Here is a 24,648-nt window from a genome sequence, read left to right on the forward strand (position 1 = left end):
TATAGTTTGATTATCTGATTATCTACTTATAAATGGAAATGATGTAATCATTAAAGAAAGTATTCAATACAATTTTTTCAGTTGGAGTGATCAATATTGGTGTGATGTATACTTTCATTGCCAACTACNAACTATTAATTTCCATTATAAACAAAACAAAAATCTTAAAAATAAATTATGTTACATGCATTATATAAATTGCAATAAATATTAAACTAAACAAAATTAGGAAGATTGCAGATTAGATAGAATACATAAAAAAAAATCTAATAAAAATTTTTTAAAACTTCAAAGTAATTAATACCAACATTTCTGAAAATTTATTTTCGAAAAGGTAGGAAAAATGCTTTATTACTGGTTTAGCTAGTTTAGTAAAACCTGGTTAAGATAAAAAGTTAAAATTTAATTAAGATGTTGAGATACACATTTACCTGTTAACCTGGATTCAGTTTTGTGGTCTCAACATACATTTTTGCCTACTTATGCAAATGCTAAAATCAAATTAAGAAAATTGGAAATAGAAAATGAAAACTATCTTATTGACAACAAAACAGCTTTATTTCTTAAGTACATTGCAGATAAAACTTACACACGTAAAGGACATGTTATAATTGGAGGAAAGCAAACAAAAATCAACTAGTCTAATAATTGTAAACAGAGATAGAAGTAAAAATAAATTTAAAAACTCACGCCAATATTTGTATAACTTGTGGATACTCAGTGAATTTGTATCCACAAGTTAGAGATAGAAGTAATAAGGTCATTTTATTTGTTATAGGAAAATTCTTCACAGATAAAAATACCCTATCATACATGGAAACAAATGATATGTCACTGGACTAGAAAAAGCTTTATCTTCCAGTCAAGATACTATAGGACCACTTTTATTGTCTCAATCATTTTGATGTGTTAGAGACTGAACATGACTATACATATACATCTCCATTCTGCCAAAAATAATTTCGTAACTATTTATAGATACCTAATATGCATAAAGTGTTTTTCCTCACATTATTTTAACCCATCTGGATTATTATTTGTATCCTTTTGGGGATGCAAGTGGATTGCTATAGTCACTTACCACAACTACAGTTCAAAAAGCTAAGATGTTTCAAGAACACAAAACTTCTGGCTTACAAGGCAAAAAGGCTTGGTTGACAATCTCAGTGTTTAAATCATGGCTGCACCAGTCTGTTCATCAAATTCTGAGTCATAAGAAAGCCTTAATTATGAATGAGCAGTACAATTGTAAACATGTCCAAGGCATGGAAGCAATCAAACTGATTTTTCTTCTATAATTTGATCTATTTAATTCATTCTATGTTAGAAGAATTATTCATAATCTCAAATTTTATTATCACCAAATGCTCATGAGGAAAAGCTATGTTATCTTGAAGCTGGCAAGCATTATAACTTGAAACCTCTTAGATGCCATGCAAGTGCTTAAATGAATCTTAATAATCCTAATAATGATCCTGATTTCTACTCAGTTATTGCAACAGAAAGAGTTCAAAAAAGAAGCTGTTGCCATTAAAAATGGAACACTTCGTTCTGTACTTTGCACCAACAAAAAAAATCTTAGATATTGTAATCAACATCCACTCAATCAGTGATGATGAAAACAAAGAACTTATTACACCCCCTACTGTAAAGAAAGCTTTAAACATTGACATTATTAGAAAATACATCTTATTGATAAGTGGAGATGAACTTAAATCTTGACCATATTGACTGTTAGAGATGCAACTGAAAAGGAACAATTTAAAAGATTAAAGTAAAAAAAAAGAATTTTTTTTCACTTGTTAAAGGACATAGTGCATCTAAAATTATGTGTTTTAATTATATCTAGTGTTTTCTTATTTTCAAAATAAATTTTTGTAAACCTTCTGCAATATAATTAAAAGAATAACTGAAACATAAAAAAATTATATCAGATGTTCTAATGTAAGGTGTTGAAAATGATTTGATAGAAGAATGATTATGTCAACATAAATGACTCAGTCCTGCCAATATCTAGATAAATAGGTTTCACTGTATTGTCTTTTTCAATTTAAGATTTTTTAAACAAAACTTTGCCAAAACAAAAAAAAAGACAATTTCAAATTTTGTAAGTTGTTCAAAATTCACAATCATTTATTCACAACTTAAAGTTACAAAAATTTATTTCAGAACATTTCAATGGAATTACCCATAATTGTCATCAACAGCTATGCAAGATCATTAGAAGTTCACTCCTAACTGCTTTTAGTGATCAAATCCTGGCATTTCACATTTTGCAATTAGAGTTACCACCTTATTATATCATATCTTGGAAAAAACAAAATAAAATATTTTGCAATTGCTTGTAATTTTATACACTATAATGATATAATATACACTAATGATATAATGTAATACAACATTATAATACATCTGGTGTATCAATTGACCTAAGTATCACGTGAAAATACGTCACATGGTAATACAACATTATAATACATCTGGTGTATCAATTGACCTAAGTATCACGTGAAAATACGTCACATGGTAATACAACATTATAATACATATAACAGCAAAATAATTTTTAATTTTTCTCATTAATTAAAAATAATCATACACAGTTAAGAAATTTTTGAATTAACAAAACTTCAAGTTATGTAAATTACCATTACTTTGTACAAATAATAAGTTAATTTCATCATAATATTTTGAGACAATGTTCTTATTTCTTACGTATAAACATAAAGTATTCATACTATTAGTGAAAGAAATTTTTATGTGAAAATATCATTAATCATTCATTGCTTCTTGCTGAACAATGATTTGGATATGCTCAATTACCTCAAAATTTCTTCTTTTATGCACAATGTACTACCAAAGGCACCTTTGAAAATTTTTTAAAAAAATAGGATGCTATATATATTTTATTGCCTAATTTGCATTTAAAAATAAAGCTGTTACTTTAGATGTAAAATTTCCTTAAATTTTCTGTATTTTTGATGTCACTGATTCAGAGGTGCTATTATGTCAAGTAACTTCATATAATGGTAGAATATCTACACCGGAGTACTGTAACAAATGCACGTATCTATAAAAAGGTACATCACACCAGTAAAAGGCTTATAGATACATGCATTTGTAACTTTATATTTCTTCAAGTATACATAAATTAAATGTTTATTTTAAAGTCAGATACAGAGATACTGGCTAAAACTAGAAGTAAAGCATAATAGTCATGCACAAATCTTAAATCACATTTAAATTCTAATTTAAAGTATTCTGTTCTAGTTTTCAATCTATTGTTCTATTTCTACATTCTGTTAAACTGACAATGTCTATTATATATGGAAGAAAACACTTAAGTAAAGAATTTATAGTTTTGCTGATTTTTTGGTATGTTTGTTCTGCTTTGTCTTAATGTTTATTTTTATTTCAAGTTTCTTGTAATGTGGCCCCTTGATATTGTGTATTTTATGTTTTATTTTCAAACACAAAATTAAATTAATACCATAAATTATATATAAATTATACCAAAAACAAATTAATTGATAGCATGTTTTCATAACTGAAAATTTAGGGTATCAAAACTATTTACTTATACACACATTGCATTTTTGGGTTATATATTGAACAAAACAGGAATGTTAAGTCAAATTTTATTTTTTCAACTTAATGAAATTTGACTTATCAAGAGTCAACTGTAATATTATGGTGTTCAAAGTGTTCTATAATATAAACCATATACTGAAGAATAAATATATTAAAATACTGTATCTTTCCTTTTTTCAGTAATTGAACTCTAGTCAAAGATTTTCATATTGATTTAGATAATTATTAAAAAATTGCAAAAAGAAAATAACTGCATCAATTCCGTATTAGTATTTTATCAAGTTAATATGAAATTAGAATTAATACTTCAAAAATATTTAATTAAACTACTAATTAAAAATACTTATTTAAAATCTAATCTGTTTCCAAGACAAAGTGGAACTAAAAAATGTTTGTCATTATATAAATTGCAATAAATATTAAACTAAACAAAATTAGGAAGATTGCAGATTAGATAGAATACATAAAAAAAAATCTAATAAAAATTTTTAAAAACTTCAAAGTAATTAATACCAACATTTCTGAAAATTTATTTTCGAAAAGGTAGGAAAAATGCTTTATTACTGGTTTAGCTAGTTTAGTAAAACCTGGTTAAGATAAAAAGTTAAAATTTAATTAAGATGTTGAGATACACATTTACCTGTTAACCTNATTTAAAATCTAATCTGTTTCCAAGACAAAGTGGAACTAAAAAATGTTTGTCATAAAGCTAACAGTTGTCAAAATGTTTTGTGATTAATGAAAAAAATGTACAATCATAAAATTTATTTATTTTTATTAATATTACTAAGAAATATTCAAACATCTAGGAATATTTATTATTAGTTATTGCACATTTAAGGTTCAACTTGTAGTTTCTCAAATCTATTGACAAAGTCATAAAATTCTTGACAATTCATGTCAAAATTAAGTTTGATAAATAGCTCCAGAGACCTGATTTAACAGAATTTCTACTACATATTTAAAGCTAGCTGCTGTCATTATGATAGTTAAAGATACCTGCTGTTATTATGCATGTACAGTACTATACTGTACATCATGGGATTTCACAGAGTAAGTATGAACATTTCATTTAAATGATATTAATATGTGTTTTTAAAATAAGTTTCATATAAAATTTTTAGTGAAACATTATATAGTTCATATTATGAATAATTTAATTATTAAAAAAAATTTTGAATAATTTTAAAATAATTTAATACAATTCACAGTCCTGGAAGAATCATAATTAAGCCTTCAAAGCTCAACCTTCAAAATCCAAAGGCTCAGGGTCACATTACAGAAAATAGTATAATGCAAATAGAATTCTATCTAGAAAGGGAACAATTCTATTTGAACTACACTATTTTCTGTAATTGCTAACAATTCTCTGTAGATAATATTAGCATTATATATTATATATACTTAATAGTAAATAAATACATATCAAAAACTTTTATTAACAGTAATCAATGATAAATGAAAAGAAAATACTACTTCAAATAATGTGAACTGCAAATTAATGATAATCAACAATTTCAAAAATATAGAAAAGGAACTTAATAATCAACCATAAAAATGTTATTTAATATCCAAAATATTTAAATTTTTTAGATTTCAAATTTTTCTGAGAAAATTCTCACTATTTTGTTATTCTGTAAAAATCTATTTGTACTCAAACATTTTATGCAAGTGAATAACACCAATGTAGCTTTTATATGATATAATATGAAATCTACTGAACTTTCAACAACAATTCAGTAACATTAGTAAAAAATTTAAGCAATCAATAAACAGATAAAAATTTTTCACTTTGTCTACATTAACAATATACTTATTCATTAACTGAAAAATGTTGATTACCTCAATAAGACTTTCAGTGCTAAAAACCCTGGTTCTCTTGTACTTCCTGAAAAAAGAGAAAAAAACATGTATACAAATTAAAAAATAAAAAAAATTTAAATTTCAAAATTACAAAAAAATATTAAATGTTATTAACACAATCATTTTTAATTATTTTTACTTTTGATAAAAGTTTTCAAAAGTAATGTTATTTTCATATTTCCCTAAATTTAATTTTACCATAAATTAATTAATTTAAACCCCTTAAGGACATATCCCGAGATATCTCGGGCAAGTTACATAACGTTACATAAAATGAGGTCCTTAAGGCCATTTAAAAAACACTGTAGAAACAGAATATAAAAAAAAATTATCTAACATTTATCTAATTACCATATAAAACAGAAAATTTTAATAAATTTTCTAATTATGCCACTAAACTTTGTTAATAAACTTTTCTCTTAGTATTAACAAGTTACCATAAATTCTTGCAGATTATGTGTTTAAAAGTCTATTTGAAAGTATCACTCACTTTCAAATAGACTTTTTTTGAAAGTGAGCTAGAATTGCTAGAATGAAAATAAAAATGCTGCATAACTCATTTTCAAATAGAGTTATGCAGCTTTTTTATTTTCATTCTAGCAATTTTCTGAAGGCTAAATAAAACACTGGTGCAGGTTATATACTGGAAATTATGGCATTTAAGATTATTATTATAATATTTTTTTGTGAAAAAAATTAATCAAGCCAATCTAAATTGCCTTTTTTTTAGAATAGAAATCTTCAAAATTTTTCAAAAAAACAATTTGAGTTGGATTCATGTTTGAGAGTTCTTAATCAACTTAAATCATTCAAAGTTCCCTAACTTGAAGTACTATATCAGGGGTGGCCAACCTGCGGCTCACGAGCCGCATGCGGCTCTTTGAATGATTATTTGTGGCTCTCGATAAATGTACCCGAGTTCCCTTTTCATTTTTGTGTTATTATATTTTAAAAAATTATTATTGTTCCGTATGTGTTTCAAAATGTCTTTTAAATTACTAACAACAAATATGAAAGATTAAGTGCAATGTTGTAACAAATTTCATTTCCGTCCAAGTTAAGAACGATATGACTCATCGAGAACTGCGCGAACGAACATAAACAGTGGCGTAATCGTCCGTTATCGACCGACTCCAGACCGATTTTGAATTTGTAAACTGTCATTGCAATGGACAGCTGACATTGTGCTCTGGAAGAAACAATTTGTATCACTCTTGCTACGGATATAATTCTGGAATTTTTTGCATACCTTTTTAATACGTATTTAATTGCGGCTCGCGAAAAATTTCAAATTTTGAAAAATGGCTCGGACTATCAAGAAGCTTGGCCACCCCTGTACTATATTTATCCCTAATCTTAAATAATTACAATAATTTTCAGACATCAATTCTTATTGCAAGAAACAATTTTAATCAAATTTGACTATAATTTATTTTGATATTTACTCATAAGTTAACTTTTCTTTTGTATTCTGAAATTAAAAAATATTTGTTAAATCACAACAATACTAAGTATCATAGCTTTCCATAGCAATTTATCTACTGATCTAAATAAGTCTACAATGACTAAGAAGTTAAATCTAATTTATTCTGATTATTATGGGAGCCTCATCTTTTTATGTACTTTTTTTTGGGGATTAATATAATTCATCAAAATCCTTTTCTTTTTCAAACTTCCTTTAATGCTTTGTTGTAGCTTAATCATACTATAAAACTGTAGAATGATCAAGGCTGCTGCAGCAAAAGTACTGATAATTGAATGATACTAACTTAGTATACCCAAATGTATTTCTAAATAAATATACCTGTCTACACACAAAGGAATAAGATTTGTTGAACAATATAATTCAACAGGAATGTTGTTTGCCATTTTCTTTTGAACAAAGCAATGTTTGGTTTCAATGCTATAAGAAAAAATCTATGAGAACATCTACAAAAATGGTAAGAAAACTATATTTTATATGAACTATTTTTTGCTGCTAAATTATACTTAATTATTTTAACAAATTTTCTAAAACTACTTCAATTTAGACATAAATTTTCATAATATTTTGAATGTTATTGACTATTCATTGAATTTTCTAGAAATGTACATGGATAATATTTAAATATCAAGAAAATATTGACTGATTATCAGTAGTATTTATGCAGAAAGGATGAGAATAAAATTATAAATTCAAAGTTTACAAATGATATCTGAAGATATTAAATGTCAATGATCCTCCAATAATTTATAACAGATCTATCAATTTTGACTGAAAAAAGTTATATACAGATCAGACTAAATAACTTTTTTTTCTGTCTTTGGAAAAGATCAATGCACGATTAAATGAGCAATAAGAATGCCCATTTTGTAAATCAAAAGTTTATTTGATGTTATATTGGTTTTTTGAATGTTCGGAATTGTCAGAAATAGATTGTAAACTAACATCTATATTAAGAAATAACAAGAAAGATGAAAAAATTGTAATTGTTATTTGATTAAATATGAAGATTACAGAACAATTCAAACTGGTTAACTTCTTAAAAAAGATTTTTAGTAAATTATCCTCATTCTAGAGATTTTGTATAACCAAATTAATACATTATTAGTACTACTATAAATGTTTGTAAGAATTAAGAAAATTGCAGAACATATTAAAGTTTGCATATGTCTACTGTATATATACTGGTTCAAACTGGTTAAATGTTATATTTAACATTTAAAATTTTTAATATTCAAAACATTTTTCAATTTCAAGCTTAGGTTATTTTGAAAAAGAAAATAATAAATAAAATTTAAAATATTCTAAATTAAAATGTCATTTGCATTAATAATTAATAATAATCTATAAATAATGTATTACTTAATTCAATATCAATTTATACATTATAAAAAATTTTTTTAAATTTGAAGTATTTTAAATCATCGTTATCAAGAATGGTTCCTAAAAATTTACAAATACAAAAAGTAATTTCAAAGTTTAATATAAATACATATAAAACTAGAAAAAACTTAAAATTTAAAAAAAAGTTTCACAATTCAATTTTCTTTTAACTTATGAATTTAAGATTTTTTTAAAACAAAAAACAGCTTTATAATACTCGAGTACAGAATCCAAAAGTAAAAATTATTAAAATGTTTCAAATTCTAGTTAAATTCTTTTAAATGTTTTAAAAATTTTAAATTTGACATAATTTATACTTTCCTTAATTTACATTTTAATTTTAAATATAAACCTGCTTGAATTTGTTATCTTTTTTTTTTGAAAATGAAATGGTATATTAATTTATAAAAACCAATATGATGTGTTAAAGTGTGTAAAATATCTCCGTGTAAAAATTTTTTTAAATGGAATAAAAATACTAAATTAATTTTATATATAATATCAGAAAATGTGACACTTTTCAAGTTTAATTTAATATTAATTATATTACCATCATATAAATGTTTATGACAAAAAATTTATTGCTTCAAAGATATCAAATATTAAAAAATTATTAAAAGATAAGTTTATATTTTAATAATTTTTTAAAGGCATTTTTAAAGATCTGAAAACATGCAACTAAGGCCATTCTATTTAAAAAATTCATTTTGACAATATTTCAGCACTTGAGGAAGAATAGTCCCAAAATAATTTTGTATATTATACATTTTATGATAAAATAATGAAAATCAATTTCCTTCTTATCTATATATCACATTGTGGGATATTTTGCAATATGGTAAATTTTATTACTTATTTAAAATGTAATTTTTATGTAAATTAGACAACAAAAAACAACAAATATAATATTCAAACAAATAGGGTTTTCTTAAATTCAGCTTCTATAAATATTTCATATCATCATCATAAAAAAAAAATTCACAAATAAAATTATATTAAAATTCTTTTATTACAAAATCATTTCTCATTAAAAAATGTTACAATAGTCATATATTTTCTATAAAGCAGAAATTTTTAGTTATATACTTTCCAAAAATTTCAATTTTAATGAAGACTAAATCCAAAAACCTTAATGAAAAATATAAAATAATAAAATCACATATCACTTAATATTATTTAAGAAAAAATGTAAAAACAAAAAATTATTTCATTAACTTTCAAAGCAGGGAAATCTATTTTTATATTTACATTTTATTAAAGTTTGTAAGCCTTGCAAATTTTAGAAACTAACAACATGAAGAAAATTTAGAAATTTTAGAGATTGATTTGTATGTAATTTTCTTCTAATAGTTATATCTAAACTGTACTTTACACACATGAAACAAAATAACAATTATACACTTCATTCGAAGTTAACGAGTTACATGAAATTACTTTATTCTAGACTTTTCCGTGTTAGAACTTTGAAATAATTCTGTATTAATTACTGTGTTATATTATCATCTAATCAGAGTTGTTGTTATTTATAAAATTTTAGTTTTTTGTTTTAGGAGTTTATGATAATAAAAATGATTAATATAATTCATTTTTAAAATAGATCCAAACAAAGATTAAAAATTCTTGATTAAATTACAACAAACAACTATCTCCTTATTAAATTTGTTCTAGGAATGGTGAATGATAGCTATTATTAGACAAAATAGAAATTTAAAATATTTTTAGTTCATTGATTTCTGTTTTAAACCTCAAAATGAAACATCTCATATGACCACCAAAAAATGAATTTTTATGTAGCTTATTCTAAATTATTTATTAGATTTCTTGTAATAAAAATGTCTTAAATTTTCCAACACATGATTACTTACATCTTTCAAAAGCAAATAATACAACACACATTTATTTATTTATTTAAAATTTGCTTCACTTCTAAAAATATTTTCCATATACATTAATGAAATATTCAATATATTTTAATATGTAAACAATCATCAATCTTTAAAAAGGGTAAAATATGTCAAACTGCCTTTGACATATTTTAAACAATATACAATGCTCTAATGACCTTTACAGTTTGCCAAAGAATTAAAATAAGAACAAAATAAATTTTCCCCATTTATTTTTGTACCAATAAATTCAAATACGGTTTATAATGGCAAAAATTAAGAAAAATCTATAAAAAAAAAAAAAACACACAAATATTCTTATTACCATTATAGATTTCTAAAACTATAAATAAATCTATATTATATTGAACTACTTGGGTCAACCTTTACACATAAAGTTCTGTATGCCACGATCAAGTTTCTATTTTTTATGAAAGTATCAGTGGTGGATTTAGCACTCAAGAGGTCCCAGGCACAATTCAATTTCGAGGCCCCTCTAAATATTTTCACTACCACTAAGCCCTACATTGTGCATTCTACGTGCACATTTTTACTCCAGTAGGCGGTTGCAGATTACGTGCCTTTGAGGCCCTGGACACAATTTCGTTAAATAAAATCCTTAAATAATAAGTTTTTCTTAATATAATATATGTTTTAAATGTTTACTAGTCTTAGAGGCATATTATCTTTTCGCTATGTAGTTTTTGTGGCTACTTGCGACGACGAGGCCCAAGGCATGCACCTATTGGGTAATCCACCACCAGAAAGTATTAAATGTGTGTAAATTTATCAATTTTTAAATAATTGTTGACATGTTTTACTTACATGTGGTTAACAAACTATCAAATGTGAATTTAATTATGGTGTTTTAAATGTTGAATAAATCTGTTTCTTAAATATCAACTGTTGATCTGATAGAAAAAATGAATTGAATATGAAATGTATATTTAATATATACTTGACACATGTTTATTGCTTCATAAAATTTAACTGGATCATTACATTGTTTTTAAATGTTGCACTGTTTAGTAGTGAATTGTAGGTCTGTTTGTATTGTTTACACACCGATCTGTCCATTATTAATTGTTAGAAATTGAAAATTTATACACAATAAGAAACGATGGATAATGATAAAAGATGGGAAAAATACCTGTGGTCGTCACCCAGGCAACAACTGAAACACACACCCATACTCCAAACACGTCATGGAAAGTAATTTTACACTCGTGCGATACTTAAAGACTCCAAAGATGCACTAAAAAAATTATTCAAATAACTAAATCGCCTCTGATAATCTGCATCACGATACACGACGTACACACTACATCACTCGACGGAAACAGCCTCCCACTACATACGTCATCCTGTGCAACGACACCTAACGTCATATTCGCGCAGTTTTATGCTTTAATAAATTAAATTCGAAAAAATATATTTACATACATATTCGAAATTCGAAATATTTTAATTTTTATTATTTTAGACGTCTTACTTTTTTATTATATTACGTAAAAAGTATTAATTATAATATTAGAATTTTGAAAATGTTTATAAACGATAATATATTTTTCACTAACCGAAAAAAATATTTTATGATGTAACAGAGACGGCTTTTAATGTCCGCGTATTAAATTTTTGTCGGAATATTTATTTATCAAATGGCTAACTAATTATTCATGTGAAATTATGTATTATATTAAAGTATAAACATTTATCTTCGTCTTAACTTAATGCCGGCTTTCTCTCATTCTCTAGTGACTTGCTACGAAGCATCACATTAGCGATCGCTGGAATTTGCTTTAATATTGATATGAATTTATTTACTGAATTTGTTGAATTTGAAATGTTTAATATTTATCAAGTTCGATATAAATATAATTCTCTTACATATAAACCTATTACAACATATTTTTAAATATTCCGCATACAAAAACTTAATACCGTAACATGCCGAAATATTTTAAAAAAATTTTTTAAATATTTCTATCGATTTTATTGAAAATATCATTACATTAAGATAAAATATGAACTGTACGAATCATATTTTTTTTCTATTTTTCCCATTGAATTACGTTAAACAGTTAAATATTATTGTCTCTGATTAAATTACATCCTGTACTAAATTATCTATAAATTAATTTACTAATTTATAGATAATTTCTGAATAGCCAAATTATCCAGAAATTAATAAATTAATTTATGAATATCAACAAGATGTTCTTCTCTTATAAAAGAAAAAAATATTAAATTATTTATAATTGATTTTGAATATTTTAAAAAATATATTTAAAAAAGTATTTTAAATATTTACAACCAAGCAAATTTCTCCAGAGATTTCACATCATAAATAATCTTTAGAATTTTCAAATACATTTAAAATTATACATTCTGATTTTTTTATGTTTATCCATTTATATTTTATTTTTAAAGCTTGATTTATTTTATCAAATTTTCGATTATTTTTTTTATAATCATTAAAATGCACGTATTTTCTTTCAAATATTTTCTATATTTATTATATACAGACTGTATATAATATTATCATCTGTCGTTTCAATATATTAATTAAATTTTAAATTATATTTAATTAAATTTTGTATAAATTAAATTAAAAATTTATATTTGAACGTTGGGTTATCGGTTTATTTTAGGTTAGATAACACAAAAATCACTAAAAAATAAATATCTTTCGTTTTATTTTTAATAAGAAAAATAATCGCCGTCTTCTATTTTTAAAGTATTTGTGTCAAATATTATTAAGAAAAATTACTTTCCGGAATTATAACGATTTTCTATAAAATAAAGAAAAAAATATATCGATAAAAGTTAATAAAATTTTTTTAAAAAATAAAAAGAAGTTAAGAAAAAACTGACATCTTATTTAATGTCTGTACAGTAATGTGTGTTGTGTCTAGAAATTTATTTAAAATATTTGTTTTTTTATATTTTAAATTATAATTTTTTACGATAAACTTTGTATTTTTTACAGTTTCATAAAGAATAAATAACTTCTTCATACACGGATGGATCAAATTGAATGGAATTATTTATAAAACAAAAAGTCTCAGCTGAATTGCTAACGTCAGCAATTCTTATCAGACTTTTTGTTAAAGTTTATACAATTTTTAGTTTGATAAATGTTTTTATATATAAAAAAAAAATTATAGATTTTATGTAGTTTCGATTTTGTTCAGTGAATGTACTTTTAAATTTATGCTAGAGATATGAAAATTTTCAGTTTATAAAAAGAAAAAAATAAATCTTTATTTAAACATTAACATTTCGATTTCGAAAATAGCATTGTCAATTTTATTTCTAGCCAATGCTTGACAATATTTATTTCCCAAATTTCTAATTCTGCTAGCAATTGATTGTCCGTAAATCGTATGTTCGTCTTGATAGCCAATAGGTTTATCCGTAATTTTTTTGAAAAATTGATTGGTTTCGTTATTCTCTGAATTTTCTGTTACTTTCCTCTTTTTACTTTTCTGGAGTGGTATTATCAACTCTTCTCTCTCCTCTATCTTATCCGTTTCCTCTTCAGTTTCCTGTTTAAGTTGCACGAAAGAAATAGAAGGATGCTCTTCCACATTTTCAATTCTCAAATGCTCGACTTTCTCTGAAACCTAAAGAATTAAAAATAGCAAGATTAAAATCCAAACTGTAAACTAATATATTTATACAGTAATTATTTATTGCTATGTTGTTTTAATCGTGACTAATTTAATTGAAAGGATACGGGATTTGTTATTCTTTGTGTTGTTACAGAATGTATACAGATACGATAAAAGCATATTTATGAAATAAGCTTTATATCACCAATACCAATAACCTTCAAGCTTATCACGTTACGTCGCGCATACTCAAGCGAAGTGTCACGTATGGAAACAGTTGTCGTTCCATCAATAACATTGCGTGTTAGAGATATAAAACTCAGTTATAAAGCGGAAATGCGGGCGATAATGTATACAAACACCTTTTCCTTTCCGATCTAATTTCTCCTTTAAGTAACACAATTTAAACTAAATGCATCTGTCGTTTAACATCTATAACATACAGTCCAAAGGTTACTTAAACAAATAAGATTTTCCTATCTCTTAAAAGCGTTGCATGTTATAACAAACATGTTCGTACTATATTATAAATCGAAAAGTTTTCTAACATTCTATTTTATTCTATTATGTTAAATATTTTATACACGATATAAATTTTAAAAAATAAAATAAAAAAAGACGCGTTATTGACTGTTATAAATTTTCTTTATCCGTTTATCATTACTTAATAGCAGATTTTTAATACTTACAACTACTGGACCGTAGCGATTTTTACGTATCTCTTTCATCATTATCAGGAATTTCAACATGTCGTAACCAAACCATTTAGGTTTATACACTTCCATCGCATTTCCTATTTTTCTGCTCTTGTTAACCTTGGTATGTTCTCTATTAAATTGAGTTCTGAGATTAAAAAGTTTCCTTTCAATCTCTTCTATGGGGCATTGAAACAATACACTCAAATTCTCTAATGCGTTCACTTTTAAGTTCTTATCTTTATATTCTTTCAAAGTGACATCCCATAATACGGGTCTAGTTCTGAATTCTTCTATAAGTTTGATTACTTTCGCTTTATCCCATTCCATCGCTTTCTCTCGATCGAGTAAAGCGAACATGAAGTTGTTAAGAGTAACACGTTCAGAATCGATAGAACGCATGCTCCAATCGTGTCTACTCTATACTACTACGTTTTTGTTACTAGACTAATAAACACGTCTAGACTCTACAGNTTACTTAATAGCAGATTTTTAATACTTACAACTACTGGACCGTAGCGATTTTTACGTATCTCTTTCATCATTATAAGGAATTTCAACATGTCGTAACCAAACCATTTAGGTTTATACACTTCCATCGCATTTCCTATTTTTCTGCTCTTGTTAACCTTGGTATGTTCTCTATTAAATTGAGTTCTGAGATTAAAAAGTTTCCTTTCAATCTCTTCTATGGGGCATTGAAACAATACACTCAAATTCTCTAATGCGTTCACTTTTAAGTTCTTATCTTTATATTCTTTCAAAGTGACATCCCATAATACGGGTCTAGTTCTGAATTCTTCTATAAGTTTGATTACTTTCGCTTTATCCCATTCCATCGCTTTCTCTCGATCGAGTAAAGCGAACATGAAGTTGTTAAGAGTAACACGTTCAGAATCGATAGAACGCATGCTCCAATCGTGTCTACTCTATACTACTACGTTTTTGTTACTAGACTAATAAACACGTCTAGACTCTACAGTCTAGACTTGCTTTATCTTTGATAAAATATATTAATATTATTTATATTTTAATGTTTTCTTTCAATTGCATGTCAATCAATAAATAATTTAATTTATAAATTTTATTTTAATAATTAGTTTTTACTATTCTAAATCTGAATTTATAGGAAGATTTGAACAATTACATCAACTTAAATACAGTAGGTCCTCGTTTTAACGGACCCCGATTTACCAATACTTTGGATTTAGCCTAATACACATAAAATTTCTTTAATTCGCCAATAGAACAGGCTAAAAGGATAGGTCGATAAGTCAATGACTATATATTACTTTGATATACATTATATTAATACTTTATTCATACTTATACATAGTAACATTATACATCCTGTACATTGTACAGATCGTTTCATATACAGTACCTTGGCGCCAGCAATGCGCTTTCCACGGTTGGCAGTAGCGTATTATGTTCCTCAGAGGCCCTAGACGCAATTTTGTTATAAGGCCTTTATGTAAAAGTGTTTTTTTATATTAAAAAGACAATAAAACTCTTTAAATAACAACAACTTTTTAAATAACAACAGAGTTTTAAACGTTCATTAAATTTTTACAGGCATTTTATCTTTTTGCTATATAGCCTAATGTTTGAGGCCCCTCGAGATGACGAGGCCCTAGTATACTTATTGGATAATCCGCCAATGTCGGTTGGGATTCTGAACGTTTTAAAAAAGATCAAGATCCCCTTTTTTGGTAATGCACTGTGACCTTGTCACATATTTGACAATCCTTTTCCTTCATTAACTTGTAAGTAAATAGTCTAGTCACTGTTAATGCGCATTTTTAGATTCGTGATTAAAATCTGTTTTTAAACTACATTCGATTTAAGTCTTTTTGACAAGAGTGGAACATACTTTTCCCTCAATTAGTGCGTTAAATCGAGGGCCTACTATATTTAAAATGTAATTTTTACATTTATCTTTTAATTTTTTTCCTTGTTATATGATTACACAATATTTTATTATCGTTGTGATATGTAATTTCTTAAATTAAATATGTGTTACTTAATCCTTAAGTTTAATGATATTAAAATTTTAGAAAAATGAAAAAAATATATATTTTTATTACTTAATATTTAGTTACAATTTTAATTACTTAAAAGTAATATTTATCTTTGTCCTTTACGTTCTTCGACGGGCATCGTGTTACATATAACATATATTGAGGAAATAAAATAGCAAAATATAACATATATCAAATAACGAATTAAAAAAAGCTATCTAATACTAAAGTTATGAAATATTTTCTAAATAAGATAAAATTTAAAAATACATAGTTAAAAAAATATATAATAAATTCCTATAAATTGCGTTTTTTTATGACTTTCGTCTTTTTAAAATGTATTCTTCGATTTTCTGTTATTTAATTTCGATTATTTTTAATAATAATTTCGTGCTGATCAATCAATATAATGTTATTCTTCCTGAGTGACTCGAATACACTCCGGTGAATTTGAAAGTTCGAACATTTCGTCCGGAACATTTTTGCAGCATTGGAGAGTAGCTTTCATTCCAATTCGTATGTGAGGATTAGTAAAAAAGTATATGAACGGATTAAAAACGGTAGAAGCCTTAGCAAAAAGTGGTGGAAGCAATGTCAAAAATGAAGGAACCGTCGAAGGATCTGCGAAAACAGTCCACATACACAAAATCGCGTACGGAGTCCAAGCCAATAAAAATCCGATAATTATAAATACGATAGTCTGAAATTAAAATTAAAATTAAATGCAGTTCTTAAAATTCCATTTATTAAAAGTTAAAAGATTTGACAATTATTGAATCTGTTCGTTCGGTTAAGATGATGCATATTCTTACGTCAATTTGACGTCGTCTTTTCAGTTTTATAATTGGGACTTCTACAGAATGACGTCAAATTTACGTAAAAAAATGTGCATCATCTCAACCAATCGAACAAACTTTAAATTTAATATAATTTATCAATCGTATATTTATATTTATTTTTATACATTTCCTAATTAAATATATTTATTAGAAAATAATTTAAAATGACGACATTTTTTTTCATTTTCTTACAGTAATAAAAAATATAGGCTAATACTATATAAATATAAATATATGCATATTATTATTATTATTAATAAATACAATATATATGCATATGATAAATATTTTATAATTTAAATATACAGTATATTTATTTAATGAGATTAATTTCTTTTTAAATCTATTTCGTTTACTAAATTTATTTTTGGAATATGTTTCTGCCATCTATCGGAGGTATTTCTAATTAATGCAAATTTTAAAAATTAATATAATATGTTTATAGACTCTCGTACATGTTTACAATCAAAAAATAAATATTAATCAAAATCAAAATTTCTTATATAAATTGTTTTAATTACATAAAAAAAATTTAAATAAAAAAATTAATTTTAAATGTATTTAGTAACCAATTATATGAGTAATATTATTTTAAAAGTTTAATTTAGAAATGTTACTATTTAAATATAACACAGTAAGTATAATAAATAAANCTATAAATTGCGTTTTTTTATGACTTTCGTCTTTTTAAAATGTATTCTTCGATTTTCTGTTATTTAATTTCGATTATTTTTAATAATAATTTCGTGCTGATCAATCAATATAATGTTATTCTTCCTGAGTGACTCGAATACACTCCGGTGAATTTGAAAGTTCGAACATTTCGTCCGGAACATTTTTGCAGCATTGGAGAGTAGCTTTCATTCCAATTCGTATGTGAGGATTAGTAAAAAAGTATATGAACGGATTAAAAACGGTAGAAGCCTTAGCAAAAAGTGGTGGAAGCAATGTCAAAAATGAAGGAACCGTCGAAGGATCTGCGAAAACAGTCCACATACACAAAATCGCGTACGGAGTCCAAGCCAATAAAAATCCGATAATTATAAATACGATAGTCTGAAATTAAAATTAAAATTAAATGCAGTTCTTAAAATTCCATTTATTAAAAGTTAAAAGATTTGACAATTATTGAATCTGTTCGTTCGGTTAAGATGATGCATATTCTTACGTCAATTTGACAAAGACGCGTTATTGACTGTTATAAATTTTCTTTATCCGTTTATCGTTACTTAATAGCAGATTTTTAATACTTACAACTACTGGACCGTAGCGATTTTTACGTATCTCTTTCATCATTATAAGGAATTTCAACATGTCGTAACCAAACCATTTAGGTTTATACACTTCCATCGCATTTCCTATTTTTCTGCTCTTGTTAACCTTGGTATGTTCTCTATTAAATTGAGTTCTGAGATTAAAAAGTTTCCTTTCAATCTCTTCTATGGGGCATTGAAACAATACACTCAAATTCTCTAATGCGTTCACTTTTAAGTTCTTATCTTTATATTCTTTCAAAGTGACATCCCATAATACGGGTCTAGTTCTGAATTCTTCTATAAGTTTGATTACTTTCGCTTTATCCCATTCCATCGCTTTCTCTCGATCGAGTAAAGCGAACATGAAGTTGTTAAGAGTAACACGTTCAGAATCGATAGAACGCATGCTCCAATCGTGTCTACTCTATACTACTACGTTTTTGTTACTAGACTAATAAACACGTCTAGACTCTACAGTCTAGACTTGCTTTATCTTCGATAAAATATATTAATATTATTTATATTTTAATGTTTTCTTTCAATTGCATGTCAATCAATAAATAATTTAATTTATAAATTTTATTTTAATAATTAGTTTTTACNAAAAATGATTTAGAAATGTTACTATTTAAATATAACACAGTAAGTATAATAAATAAAGAAAGAAAGAATGCTATTCTATAATTCCAACATGTTCATTCTGCGTGTTATAATATAGAAATTATTATATCAAAAACGATTTTATAGATTACAACTTTAAAAAATTTGACTCAACTGCATTCGTTAATTAAATTTCGTAAATTTTTATAATGTTTTCCCTAATTTAACATCTAATTGTACGTCTATTGCCGTGAAGGATGGGTTCGAATTCAGTCTAGTCCCATATATTGATACTTTATTAAAAGCCAACAAAAGCTTGCTATGGAACTCGGGATAGAGCGGGCCCCCCCTTTTTTTTAACAAGAGAAATACTGTAGCCATCCATGCTTCTCTGTCAAGGCTCAGTGCAAACAAAGCCTACGATTTTGAAGTGCTAATAGCAGTAATTTGAGTAGGGTGTTTGTTAATAAATAGCAATCTTAAAAATTTCCTTTTGTTTGTTAAAATAACATGAATTTATAGGGTAGAAAAGTTTCGGGACTAAACTTCGAAATCCTTACCCTTATAATAAACTATTTAAGCCCATTGTCCATTCTTTGTCTCATTGAGAGTTAGGCCCGCCTGTTGTTATTGTCTCAATTCAATAGAAACTCATGATTGTAATGTGTTATAATTTAATTAATGGATATATATAATTGATTTATGAATTTTATTTTGTTTTTAAAGCAATTATGCAATATTAATGACTATCACATTTAGAGTGAATGAATTACTGCAACTCAGCATACATCTATGTCTCAGAAAAGTATGTGAATGATTACAATTTTAATCCGATTGAATGCCAGTTAATACATCCTAATATCCTACAGAAAAGGCTTACAGACTCGGTAAATATGTTATTTGGATATATTCGAATGCCAGGCATGTACATGATTAAGCATAGATGCGGGTGTTTGAAAGGTCGCATCATTGGACTAAGGGAAGCAGGATGGACGTTTCGCCGAATTGGCTACCATTTGGACCATTCTAATCTGACTGTGAGAAAGCGTTGGGGCAGTGAATACTTCAGGAAACATATACGGCAGGCAAGCTCTGACCATCCAGACAGATAATCACGACAACGTGATTGCAACGTACAGTTGCAACGACGATACCTATGTCCAGGAACAAAGACAGAAAGAATCCTGTCTCTCCGTTTTGACAGGAAATTAACAGAAACAGATTTTCATGAATGGGCGACCGAACTCTACGGTTTTGTTATTAGCACTTCAAAATCGTAGGCTTTGTTTGCACTGAGCCTTATGGATGGCTACAAACTGGCCAGCGTATTGTCTTTAGCGAGGAATCATTATTCTGTTTGGAAACAGACAATCAACATGTTATAGTGTGGACTATGGAGGATCCCTGTGAGCTCTAATCTCACTTTACTGTTGAGCGGCACACTGCTTCATTACTGACATGCTGGTCTGGAGAACCATCTCGTATGATATCTAGTCTGGTGAGAGGGATATTGAGACGAAACGATATTTTCAGGAAATCCTGTGCTCTCGTGTGTGCCTTTGATGGTGGGATGAAAACAGCTACTTTTTAAATATCACTTTTGGTAGCTGTTATGATTTATGTAGGTATGTCTCTTTAATCCGACATTAAGTTCGGTATACTATCATTACAGCTTTTAGGTTAAACACTTCTTTTATTGTTTCCACATATGCATTTCGGATTTACATGAATGTTAAGTCCCTCGAAATTCAGTGCAATACTACAAATTATTAAAACACACAATTAGTAACATGACAAAATTCTCGCGTGTAGGTCATATTTACTGACATAAAACTATCATACTTAAAAATTGTCACACTTATACGATACCTATGATTCTGTCTTTTAAAACCACGGTGTATAGCGGGTAACATTGGAAAGATTTTATAATACAGCCATTAGAAACACTACAAAAATATTTAAAGTGTTTGGCGTATACTCTTCCCTTAAAAAGCATTTAAAAAGGTTTATGTCGTGTTCCAATAGTCTACCGAACGGATTAAAGAGACATACATACATAGCTACTTTTTAGCAAGATGATGCTTTGCCGCAAACAGCTTGGTTTCTTAGAAATGTATCCGTCCTGTTGCCACACTTCCTAACTGACCAGTGTCCAGATTTGTTACCTATTGATCATTTATGAAACCAAAAGAGATGCCATCTTCAGTTATCTACGAGTTTGAAAGATCCTGAGCGGCAGTTGCAACATCTGTCGCAGGATAGCAAATCTGCGCCTATATGCCGCGTGCCCGATCATATTGCTGTATGTATCCAGGCAAAAGGAGGTCGTACAACGTATAAAGGTTTATTTAAATTGTTCTGTTGTTCTGTAGGAAATTGTCCCTTTGCTATGAAATTGTAATCACTTACTACCATTGTCATTACGTTCACAACTAACAAAGTTTTATTTGATTCCAACGCGCCACCTTTGGTAAACAACTTTTTAGTCAATAAGTATGTTTGTGTATGTATAATGTAGTATTTTGTATATATAAGCTACATATTCATATATTACTTTGTTATATCTCTCATTCCTATTTATAGTTTGCTGAAAACCGAATATTTTTAATTGTAAGTAGTCAAAACGTTACCATTTAAATTCCATTATTTAAGAATTATATGAATTATTTTTTGTAATCAAAAGTAAATTCAGAAAAATTTTAAAGAAGGTGCAGTACAGTACATCAAACAAATAAAAAAAAATAGTATAATAAGATTTATCCTATTTATATCTAATAGGCTTATACAGAAATTTTCCAATAATTTGTAAAATATGATTTATAAAAATTCTCTTCTCATTTCATGATTATTTTGTGTAAAAACCGTTGTAGTCAGATTTGAAATCTCAATAATGAAATAACGCAAATCTAATCAGAATTTATATGTTCACTCGAACAAAGTTACTTGATACTCGAATTAAAGTGATTTTTTTTTTTTTTGCTTAAATAGATTAAGAAATTCAGACAATGTACTCTTTTTTCCTTCTTGAGTCTACTTAATACAACTACATGATTATGAAACATCAATGTCAGGAACTTTATGCTAGCGTTGTTATTGTTTTGTCCAGGAATAACAATGAACGCGAAGAGCAATTTCATGAAAAAACTCCTACATTGTGACTAATTACATATAATTCATATTTATGTCTAGAATAATCAATCATTTTCCGTCAAATTATTGATTTTTTTTTGTATATTAAAATTATATTAATACTTTAAAAACATTTATGATAATTTTTAAAAATATTTTCAGTTAAAACATTATCCATATTGTTCCGAAAATAAAGGTAATTAAAAATTTTGTAGTTTTTCTTTCTCAAATAAACAATTATTTTCAATTATGAATTAAATTGTTTTTATTAAATTATGAAAAATTAAAAATTTTCAGAAAATTGTTACCAGTGTCATATGCCTTTCATTATCCCATCTATCACGTATTGGTATACTGATGTCTGTAATCGTTATCTTATCGCTTTTAATACGTTTTGTGGCGATAAAGTACGATGTTGCGATGATAATACAAGGTATTACGTATCCAAAAATAAAGTAAGTCGATAAAAAAGACTTATAACTTGTATCGTTGTGCCTCCAATCGATGGTGCAGGTGGTTAAACTGGGTTCCAAATTGTATCTGAAACGATCCACAGTTTATATTCGAGAAAATTATTTTATTATTTTATTTTTTCTATAAAATTATCATTACCTTCCCCAACCTAATAGAGGCATAACCGACCAGAATAAAGCATAAATCCAGATTACAATTATCATTAAGTAGTATCGACGGAAAATTAACCTTCTTCCTGGAAAAAAAACAAAAACAAAAAAAAATTAGACTTTTTAAAATATATTTATGGAGTAAAACTTCCAAAACTGACTTACTGGTATTCAAGTTACATAGAACGAAGTAACGATCCAAACCAAGCGCAACTAAAGTGGCTATATGAGCAGAACCGAATAAAAAGCCCATAAACGCATACCATTGGCATCCGCCATCACCGTATAACCATCTGTATCATAAAATAAATTTAAATATATAAAAAAGCAATTTATGAATGACAGTTATTAAGTAAGATGAACCTACTTGTTTGCAAAACTGGACGAGGAGGAGAAAGGAAAACCAAACAGACATATTCCAAGATCTGCAATGGCTAAGTTAATCAGTAATGTTGTTGTTGGTGATAAAAGAATTCGAAAACGAAAAAACGTAGCTATTATAATCCCATTTCCAAACGTTCCAAGAATTCCTAATATGTAAAATAAATCGAAATATAAATAAATTATACGTGTGAATAGATACATGAACAAGTGAGAGATTAAAGAAATGAATTAATCAAACTTCCGTATTAAAACTAATTAAGTTAGAAAAAAAAATAGAGAAATAAAACAGGACAGATCAGCTATGGGAACTCATTAGCCTCTTGACAAATTTAAATCGGTTCACATGCTTTAAAGTAAGAAGGAAGCAGAGCCATTTGTGTATTATAAAACACTAATAACATTTTTTTTTTCTTTCTTTTTTCCGCTTAAAATTTTTGTTCATTAATTCTTCCACTTATAGAAATCTTAAATGTTACAAAATTACTGATATTTTAATCTAAAGCCTATTCTTACCTATTACGAGTAAATAAACTCCAATAATATAATGAGTGCAGGGCAAGAAAGGGTTCGATTCCATCACATCTTTCTGATCCTCGTTAGGATAATCTGAAATGACGTCAATGTCATTCATGTTAATTCTAAATAGAAAGAGACTGTTAGCACGCTATAAAACGGACAGGGATAGTTGTCGACCAATGAATACATAAGAATAGACCAATCGTATACCAGTTTGAAATTTCATTCACTGTAATCTGTTGTAAAGTCGGGAGAGCCCGAGGAGAAAAATATTGTCGGATCGAGTAACTGTTCTCTGGTCACGGGATTTACTTCCCCAAAGATAATATTCATTCTTTCAATAGGGTCGCTTTACACAGTCGCGATAACGTCACGCAAGCTTAGGTTGCTTTTGCCCCTAGCCATTAAATAAGTCTGCAAAAGGACGTCGTTATTGAAAGAAAATCGATGCCGGCGCTTTATACACTACTTAATTGATTTAAAATTTTCGAAATTTTAAATGTATTTAGTCGTTTCGTTTTATTTAAACTGTACATTTTTATATTATTATCATTGATTATATATTTTTTACTTTGAAATCGATGGTAACGGGATCTGTAACATAAAAAATCAAGCTATACGATCCTCTAATTGTCTCCTCTGGTTACTAAAAATCGAAAAAAAAACGATAAAATGTAAATTTAACCATTCTGCTTAAATTATAATTTTCATTAACGTGTTTTTAAAATATTAATAGATATTTTTTTAATATAAAAATAGAGGAGAAAT

General features: G+C 26.8%; 2 protein-coding genes across 6 annotated transcripts in view; both read right to left on the reverse strand.

The window, feature by feature from the left end:
• LOC111625141 overlaps positions 1–11,566 on the reverse strand; it is a 48,902-nt gene extending 37,336 nt beyond the window's left edge. For all 3 annotated transcript variants that reach the window (XR_002756689.1, XM_023368185.1, XM_023368184.1), the window contains exons 1-2: positions 11,354–11,566; positions 5,434–5,479 (exon numbers count right to left, since the gene is read on the reverse strand). The gene's annotated coding sequence lies outside the window, so the exon portion shown is untranslated. The remainder of the gene's footprint in view (positions 1–5,433; positions 5,480–11,353) is intronic.
• Positions 11,567–13,445: 1,879 nt separating this feature from the next.
• Positions 13,446–24,272, reverse strand: LOC111625143 (visual pigment-like receptor peropsin). Of its 3 annotated transcripts, XM_023368188.1 has the most exons (7): positions 24,091–24,254; positions 23,878–23,970; positions 23,348–23,510; positions 23,146–23,273; positions 22,970–23,066; positions 22,666–22,897; positions 13,446–13,829 (listed from the first exon to the last, which is right to left on the reverse strand). In XM_023368188.1, exons 1-7 carry the CDS (start codon positions 24,104–24,106, stop codon positions 13,467–13,469), a joined length of 1,092 nt encoding a protein of 363 aa, XP_023223956.1. In that variant the 5' UTR covers positions 24,107–24,254; the 3' UTR covers positions 13,446–13,466. The 3 variants fall into 3 exon arrangements, with proteins under 3 accessions (XP_023223956.1, XP_023223955.1, XP_023223957.1); XM_023368187.1 differs by having other exon boundaries at positions 23,878–24,253; XM_023368189.1 differs by lacking the exon at positions 13,446–13,829 and adding an exon at positions 18,041–18,428 and having other exon boundaries at positions 23,878–24,272.
• Between the last annotated feature and the right edge of the window lie 376 nt (positions 24,273–24,648).

Source organism: Centruroides sculpturatus, unplaced genomic scaffold, assembly GCF_000671375.1.
Source record: "Centruroides sculpturatus isolate CEXI.00-Female unplaced genomic scaffold, Cexi_2.0 scaffold384, whole genome shotgun sequence".
In the NCBI taxonomy this organism is placed as follows: Eukaryota; Metazoa; Arthropoda; class Arachnida; order Scorpiones; family Buthidae; genus Centruroides; species Centruroides sculpturatus.